Consider the following 9,351-nt stretch of genomic DNA (forward strand, 5'->3'; position numbering starts at 1 on the left):
TTACCAACTCCAGTGTGGGGCAGTCCTTCAGCCAGTGCAGAACTCTTTCTGTACATCCCTGTCAGTTCTGTCATTTTTCCAGCATTGTAGTACAAGATTTGTTAAACTGGCTTCGCAGAATATGAGCAGTATACTCTTAAATTAGCTGTTTATTTGTATACACAAGTTCAGGTCCTCAGTTTGGTTGCATGACAAATTGCCATACCTCAATAGATACAAGAAAAAATGTTATTAGAGTTTAATAAAATCCAAACAGTAATAATCACAACAATATAATGACATACATTTCTTTTGGTACGTATACAGCCCATGTCTTGGCACTGTATAAATTCAACTATACATCGCAAGTACTGTGTCCTGACCACTATTATTCACATGTGTAAAACCATCACAGCAATTCTTCAAAAAATATCACAGTGATTAGTGAAATACATTTTGTAACTGCTTTACATGAGCATAATGTATACAAATGGTCCCTGTGTACCTACACACGACTAGTGCCACCCGAGTACTATTACTCACAGGCGTAAAACCAACAAAGCAGTTCTTTAAAAATATCACAGCGCTTAGTGACGTACATGCTGTAACTCCCTTGTATGCTTAATACAAACAAGTGAGCACACAGAAAGATAGCAGTGCGCCTACATGGAAATACCACCGCCTCAATACTTATTCACAAGTGTACAACCAACCAAGCAGTTCTTTAAAGATTATCACAATGCTTAGTGACATACAATTTGTAACTAGCTTATATAAGATTTATACAAACATGAGAACATACCCAAAGCTATCGGTGCACCTACATGGAAGTGCGGCCATCTGAACACTATTATTTGCAAGTGTAAGCTCAACAGAACAGTTCGTTATAGTGACGCCCATTTTGTAACTGCCTTATACAAGCTTAGTGCAAGCACAAGAATGCGGAAAAAAATAAATTAAAAACTTGCTCTATGAATACACAAACAGATCAACACAAATGGTAAACACCGCTTTGAAGACACGTGACCAAAGCGCAAGTGCTGTGCCGGTTGAAACTGCCATCCACAAAAGCATTGAGCAATGCTTCAACCACACGCAATAAAGTGCTGATAGACTGCATCTGTAACGTACCTATTTTAATTCAAATTTCTTGAATATAGGGCTCTCTTGCAGATAAGGCATCTGATCCAACTGACCTGATTTTACACCTGCTAAATGCATACAATGCACTCAGATATAACTGGTAATAATAATTATAAGGCATTTAAAAACTTGATAGTATGATGAAGATGCATGACTAGAAAAGTTCTGTCGCCCTCGTACTTGTTAAAAAGGTGTAAGTACGACACATGTTCTTTTTTTCCGCAATTTTTGCATTAATGGACACCCGGGAACCTCGAACCCACAAAAAAAGAAAATACTGCTGTGTTAATAGTGTTGTGAATAATTTTTTGTGAAAGCTTTTTACAGACAAGTTGCAGTCTCGTTTCTGGAGGTTGAGCTGTATCATGCAAAATAACATGGAAAGTGGTCACATGGGAGCATGACACTATGCCATAATGTTCGTTTCAGTTGACTCTCTTGCCCTACAAGTCAGTGCTCACTGTGACTAGTGATGGAACAGCAGTGTCTGTGTGATTTTCATCACACTTCTGTCCCATGCCATCTTTACCAGAGTTGGCGGCACATAAATACCCAAATTTCGATAGTGTTGCTTTCTCAGGTGGTTGTTTTTGATTTGCTCAATATCAGTTGGCACTTCAGCTGCATCAAACTTCTTTTTTACCTCTTCAACAACAACATAAACAACAATCTTATGACACCTGTGTTGTCCTTCTAGTTGCCTACAAAGACCAGTTAATCTAGCAACAACACTGACAGTCTCTACTATCTTCTAATGGGGAAGAGGTGTGTCCCACCATGTGTTCCACGTTGTTGTCGCTATGTGGGCTGGCTGGGGAGGCAACAACTGTAATATGTTTGCATATTTTAAAGTGATGCTTGTACTGTGTTATAACACCTAACTTAGTCTCGCACTTGCTGCACAAGAACACTGGCTCACAGTCATGGTGAAAAGCTTTTGTATGTTGAGCAAATGCACTACAAAAAAAGTCACAGTGATAGCACACATGTTGCTCTACCAGGCCTGGTGCGGTTCCTTCTGACACTGCTGCTGATGCTGACACACTGCTGCTTGCCTCGTACACTGTTGCAGCTGCAGTAGACATGGCCGTCTCTGTATCTATTGCTGCCGTGCCACCTGTCATGGTAACTTCAGGTGGTATCGGGCTCACTTCTGCAACAGAGATGTCGTTTGCCCCTTGAGAGCTCTCGTCATCAGGGCCAATAATTTCGTAGGCATTGTCTCCTGCATCGAAGAACCAATAAGAACAGCCTTAATTAATAAACATAGCTCTAAGAAGTACGGACATCAAAACTTAACCACAAGCTTTGCACATCAGTGACCAGGCTTAAGGAATAATACTTGCAGGAGGAGTTACACAATTGTGTGCGTACATTACAGTTAAGCCTCATTAGAAGAGATACTCAAGAGGCACGGGAAACATGTCTCTCGAAACCAAAAATTTTAAAACACTGAGGAGCCAGACTAGATCAGCTTATTATGCATCATCACTAAAGTATGTTTAGATATATCTGAAGGAATAATTGCTCAGGGTGACTTGAAGGGCCCCTAAACCACTTGACATTTTTTGAACATTTCAAGTAAACATGCGTATCAAAATCACAATGGCGTCACAATTGACGACGCCAAACGCCACAGTGCGTAGCACTGTGGGAGCACCACAATATGACGAAAACGACCCCATGCGCCTGTCTGGACCTATCCTGCACCCCTTAGTTTGTCCTGACATCATCAGGCTGTCTCTGATGATGTCACCAGTTTCCAGTGCTGTCGATTGGTCGAAAGAAAGTGTACGACTGCCGGCGAGGCCTGCAAGCAAATACACACTCCTTCCTCGTCGCGTCGCTCGCGATGCCATTGTGGGCAGCCAATGGGGGCAAAGAACAGAAATGCCAACGGAAGGGTCTCCCTATGAGGCTCTTCAACTAGAGTCACCATACAGTTCCATTGTATTGGCAAGGTCATTAGCGCCACCCCTCGCAGGATGACGGGCCTGCGCGGCAGCAACAGAGCTCGTTGGTGATGGCCTGTCCCGTAACATTTGGAGGTGTACTAGGCGAGGAAAAGACGATACTATCCAGATGGCGTGTACCAGATGAAAGAGTAAAATGAGCGGGGACTACTTTTTGATAATCAAGCACGTAGCTCCACTATTACTGCACCGTTTCGAAAAACTCTCATGGCTACGTGTTCGTTGCCTTAACATGTACAACTGCAACACCGCAACTGAATTTCAACCTCGGTGGTTTAGGGGCCCTTTAAAGAAGACATTCACAGCTTTTTGGTGACTGTAGATTGTGTTAGCTTCCTCCCTAACTTCTGGAAGTTAAACACTTCACTTTGCAAGCCTTGTTGCTCGCAGTGCCTTTGAGGTGCTCTTAGACGCTCGTCAGCTTCAACTGTCGACACTTTCTGCCCTGCACTGTCCTCGTTGCCCTCCTTTTCTAGTTCATGCTAAAGAGACATGCACACTTGACCTGTGTGAGGATTGCGTGATCTTTACGCCCTTCGGAGCACACAAGGTGCATGAAGTGAATGTGTCTGGGTTGTGTCCCTTCGAAGTAGTGAATACTTAAAAAGTCGTTAGTAACAAAGGTGACTCTTGTGTACAGTGTTGTTAATGTGGCAAACCAACCAAACCTTTTTCAGATGTCTCTTACAACCAAGTGTATCTTGTAATGAGATTCTACTGTACTGAATATTTTTCATCTATGGATCATCTGCATGTACATATAGTCACAAAGACATGCTGTGTGGAATGGCGAATTAGGAAAAAGCTCGTACTCTTACTTTTTGTCCCTAACATAAGCAGCTGATAATATGATAAAAAGCAGGTAATGAGGCAAGCATGGAACATAATCCTTCAGCTCTAAACAGTTTTTTGGGCCCGCATCATTCCCTCATGACATAAGGAAACAACTTGATTGCAGTAATGGCTGCATGTGATCTGAGTTTATTCAAACAAACAATACGTAAGGTTGCCCTGTATGTAATTTTATCAGTGCTTCTTAGATGTCCTGCTGGCAATCCTGGCTGCACAATGTTTCTCATGCTTTTTGGCACGATTCCTTTATTTTCCACTCCACTCTTTTTTTCTGGTTTTATCCCCTTTCCCTTCCCCCTTGCATAAAATAGCACACCTGAAGTATCAAACCTGTTGAATTATTGTATCATACCTGTTAACATGCGGGCTTCTCTGTGGTCTGTGTTGTATTTTTGCGCTGTACAAGTCAATTCGAAATGAAAGATAGAATGTCCCTGATTTTAGTTTAATTGTATGTGTGTGTATATATATATGTATATATATGTCTCTCTCATGTTTTGAAATATATGTACATTCAGGAGTGCCTGCATGCTCTTCTCCCATGCTCCAGTGACGAAAAGGAGAGCCTTTTTATGTAGCATAGTAAAACATTCACATGTTTTCGCTGTGCCCATTACATCACTTATCATATGGATCTGTCACAATACAGAGTAGCAGTGGTCTATAATACTAACTCATCCCAACAAAACTATAGATTAGCACATACCGACATGCTGTGAAACAGCTGTTGCAAAGCCGCTGGTGCTGGCAATTTCCGCAGCACTGCAGTGGTACAGCCGAGTGCCACCTGTATAGTGACAAATGCACATGCATGTTAGCAACTCACTAGTTGCTGATGGTTTCATAAGCTTTACACCACACAATAAAGTAATCTAGACAACTTTGTTGGAACAAATACACATAATTAGGACACCACTTAAAGACTAACACGATTAATTGCCCCCAATCTCTCTCACTAAGGGATGATACTACTGAAACATCGGTGGAGAGCTCAGATTAACACAGTCCATAAAGGACAAGCTTTCTTTGAGGAAAACAGTTATAACAGCGGTTAGTTTTCTTGATCATCTTATGTGCTAGCTTTGGTTTAAATGTCATGCAGTACTATAAAATATGAAGTGCCGCATTTCTAGCAGCAGAAGGCGTCATCAGCCTCATGGTACAACTGATTTTTGCACTGTTTGTGTCAGTGAGCCGACACATACAAAGAAATCCGAATTCACACATACATATACAGTGCCAAGTGCACTCCTCCTTCTGAAAACGCAGCCGCCAGTTACAATGCTGCTGAAAGGAAAGGTTATATAGAGTGCGAGACTGCATGGAACTACCACTTATGACTGTAAGTGTATGATCTGCTGATTGGAGAGGTAGTCACATGCTATTTCTAGTCTCTTTTGGAAGCATTACTAAAGGATGAAATAAAATCTATTCATAAGTCATGAATTTCACGCATCCACGGTTTGGTTAAATAACTTGTGAGAAAAAGACATGTTTACCTGGAAGAGCAACCTTTTTTTTGTGCTGCAAAATTTTCCTTCGAATTAATGAAATAACTTTACAGCGTCATAATATATTGTGTTTCTCGCAACTACTTCCCAGCAGTGGCGAGTTACAGTGTTTATATCTGACTCATTGGGCGACAATACTGCCAAACACAACTGCTTCACGAACACGAGAACACGTCCCTTGCAGAGAATAGCAACCATATATGTCTCTGTGAGACATGATCGCACCTTTGTGGTCAAAATGTACATTAGAACGACACCACCATCTGATTAAAAAAAAAGCCTCAGTACAAGGCAGCAGCCAACTGCATAATGTGAAATTCCAACTGATGTCCACTTACTGGTGGCCTGTGTTCGAGTCACTTCTGGCAGTTGACTGGGTGCTGAGAAATGCACGTCCTGGGTTGTCCCTACAAAACATACAGGGTTATGTCAAATGTTGAAAATATATATACACCGGCATTTCATAAGTTGCAAAACAAATGAGTAAACTAATAAACAACTGTAATGTAAACAGAGTACACATAAGATAGGCTGTCAACTGGTAATGCATTACGTGAAAAACCTAATGCATAGGAAAGACTATATCTATACACACGAAGCTGACGCACAATTTAATTCACTCTAGGTTTTTCCGTGCAGTATATTCAAATTATTATGTCTAGTGGTTAGAGCAAAATTAGTGTAAATTACGCACTAAATTATGTACCCTGGAAAACTTTTCTTCAGTATGCACTTCGAATGAGTAGCGTTGTAAAATTTACGTACATAGCATTTAACATGGTTGCTGAACACGGATTTCCTTTGCCCTGTGTCGTGTACAGTGAGCTACATATATCTGCCTCCTCCCCCCCTTTTTGTACTAGCCATACTGCGTGCCATTGCACTTATACGCACGTCAATAAACCTTACGACACAGAAATAAAAAAAAGCGCAAATCACCCATGCCTGCATGTTGTAGTGGGCCTAACCTAACCAAGCATGGGCTGTTGCTTTTTATAGTAAACACAGGCACCGTGCTCATTGCAAGTATGTATCATGTCACTAAGCAAATACGCAATTTCATTGTACCACTATTTTTTTATCACATGGATGTATCTGTTGAGAGGCAAGACAAAAAGCAGTCACTTCTCAGAACTAATCAGCTTTTTTAAAACACATTTCTAATTTTTCAATGACACTTGCTGCTATGTGTTTGTCTCCAGAGAACATACTTGATTTGACTTTCCAATCGGAGACATTACATAAGTATACCATGTTAAGATGACTGCCTGGAGCACGTGAGAATTTTCAACTTGGTGTAACATACTGTATCTTGATTTTGGTTACATTTGGTCAAATGGTACACCCAATATACCCACATACTAGTTTTCTTGTCCAAATTGCATGGCAATGTATTTTGATTTTTTGGCATTGGCTCCTCTGCACTACGCTCCGCTGGCTCTTTCACATCCTCGTGTCCTTGCAGCTGCCTTCTTGAGTTATATAAAGCGGGTGCCTGAAAAATATCATATGCAAAAGTCAACACAAGGGCATGGTGCAAAACAACATCAAGACAGTCAAGGCCATGGCAATAAAAGAAAGTCTTAGCTCTTAGTCTTCTTAGTGAAATGCATGCAAAACATCCAAATGACTGCAACAGTCAACTGCTAAATTAACTTCAATTTTAGATTTACACAAAAAAGAAATAACGGACAGTTCATCCTCGTTCGGCACGAATGTTAAAATACTCCTGCTAATGAATACAATATTGGTCATTTTCAGACATCATAGGTCTGCCATGAGCCTGGTGTATCGCAAACACCATTTGTGACACATCCTAAGCACGTGCCCAGTGTGCCCCCCGCACCATCCCTGGTTGTGCCACTGCTGAAGCCATAATTTGAGGATTATAGCTGCAAACATGATGCTCAGTAGGGATGAAAATATTGTCCTTCAGTTCAATGGATATATGGATGTTCCTATAAAAAAGGGCAACGAGGCTTGTTATGGCAAGCTTACCCACATTTCAATACTAACAAGAAAGTTCACTGCGGCCTGCATCTAAGCTTACTAAAAAGCATGAACTTATTTTCATGTATGAGGTGCACAATGGAGTTCATTTTTGACAGACCCGACTACTGCTGCAGTTTGAAATCTAGCATTTTAGATTCTTGAAGGCATGTAAAAGTTGCAGTTAAACCGCAGTTATTGGTTTATTACACCAACCTATTGTTCTGTGTACGACAGACTGGTTACACGGAATTAAAGCAACATTTTATTTTCATATTTTATTTCTCTACTAAAAATATTAAACCGATAAACACATTTTGATCTGCCATGCAATAGCAAAATGCACACATTACGCTTGTAACCCCCAAAGGAAGGCTGATTTAGCTATTCATATGACATAACTCTGACACGCCAACTCATATTAGCAAATGCACAGGCATGTCCAAAACAATAAGCGTATGCAAAGCGCCCTTGCAACTGTAATTCCACACAGCAGCCGTTATATTCGATGCCGATGCATAACTAGCTGCTCGACAATTCACCGAGTTCGTAGACATAAGCATCCTTTCAGTTTCGCACCATGCACGAAAACCGCAACAGGAGACAAAACCAGACCTACCTATAACCACACCATTTTAATACATGAGCAAAAACAGTTCAGTCTTAGGGATAAACACTGTGAGAGCGATTTAGTGCGCGGCGGCGATGAGCGACAAAACGGGCCGTCGCTTGAACAGATGGCTTGGTTCTGGAAATCTAGAAATCATCGCTCCTTGCCCGAAAGTGCTATGAGCGACTAGCCAATAGCACGAAGCCGGAACTAGAGGTACTACATACATCGCTCAAATACTACCGATTGTAGCGCGGAACGAGCAAATGATTCAATTTTTATACGTGCAAGGATAAGAACCTACGGCAAGACCTCCGGAAATATTTTATGCTACTTTTTTAGTAAAATACATCAACGTAAATTACTAAAGCACGCGTCACGCGTGATTGCAGCCCTCATGCCGGCAACACCGGGGAGGCGTCGCTCAATATCGTCGCTCGCACGGAGTACGACTTGTAGGCGACGAGCGAACGCGACAGCCATCTCCATCGCGTCGCTTGTAGCTGCCGCGCGCAAGATCGCTTATATGGGGTTCATACTTTTTTCAGCATAAAACATGGATTCATCATGCGTTTTCAGTAAGTTCAAGATAACGCGCCCAACTGACCTCTTGCAGCATGCAGCTGAATGCCTGCGGCAAAGTTTCTAACTAGCACTGGTGCTGCACGTAACTTCAGTGGTCGCAGTTTCCCCCTGCGCGAGACACCGTCAAGCGCGCGGTTTATTTATAAAAAAAGCATGCTGCCAGCAAAATGACGCCTTCTGTTATGTGATTCCTTAGTTCAACAGCGTTCCGTACACAGTAGACTGCTAAACTGAATAAATTCAAACAAACAAAACGCACGCTAATCACGCTCCGCATAGGCTCGGAATCACGGGCTGGTGAACGAACCATTTTAAGCGTCCTCTCGCCTGGCGTCTTATTGAACATACCATAGTTCTGGCAGCGTTTGCGATCTTTAAAACTCTTACGGACAACGGCAACGTGATAAAAACACATGCAGTTATCGCGACGACTGGCTTTTTCGATTGACATGGAGAGACACAGCGCGTATGCCTAGTCCTTTGTCAATCGCGTCGGCTAAGCGCAGCGACGACTTCCTGGCGATAGCATGACATATACGTAGAATGTGCACCTAAGTTAGAATTCACTTACCGTGGAGGATTTGCTGTTATATCCAAGGCATGACGAACGACTGTCGTGTTTTCGTAGCGACGCGAGATGGCTGACATACGATCTCCTTTGGCTGGCCTTCGCGGCGGCGGTGCAGCTCGCTGTAGGGATCACCTTTCT

General features: G+C 42.1%; 1 protein-coding gene across 1 annotated transcript; it reads right to left on the reverse strand.

Moving 5' to 3' along the window:
- Nucleotides 1–223: 223 nt before the first annotated feature.
- On the reverse strand, nt 224–9,351 carry LOC139055358 (uncharacterized). The gene is made up of 5 exons (XM_070532794.1): nt 9,214–9,351; nt 6,821–6,953; nt 5,797–5,865; nt 4,654–4,734; nt 224–2,347 (listed from the first exon to the last, which is right to left on the reverse strand). Exons 2-5 carry the CDS (start codon nt 6,867–6,869, stop codon nt 1,842–1,844), a joined length of 705 nt encoding a protein of 234 aa, XP_070388895.1. The 5' UTR covers nt 6,870–6,953; nt 9,214–9,351; the 3' UTR covers nt 224–1,841.

This window comes from Dermacentor albipictus, chromosome 2, assembly GCF_038994185.2.
Source record: "Dermacentor albipictus isolate Rhodes 1998 colony chromosome 2, USDA_Dalb.pri_finalv2, whole genome shotgun sequence".
Classification (NCBI taxonomy): domain Eukaryota; kingdom Metazoa; phylum Arthropoda; class Arachnida; order Ixodida; family Ixodidae; genus Dermacentor; species Dermacentor albipictus.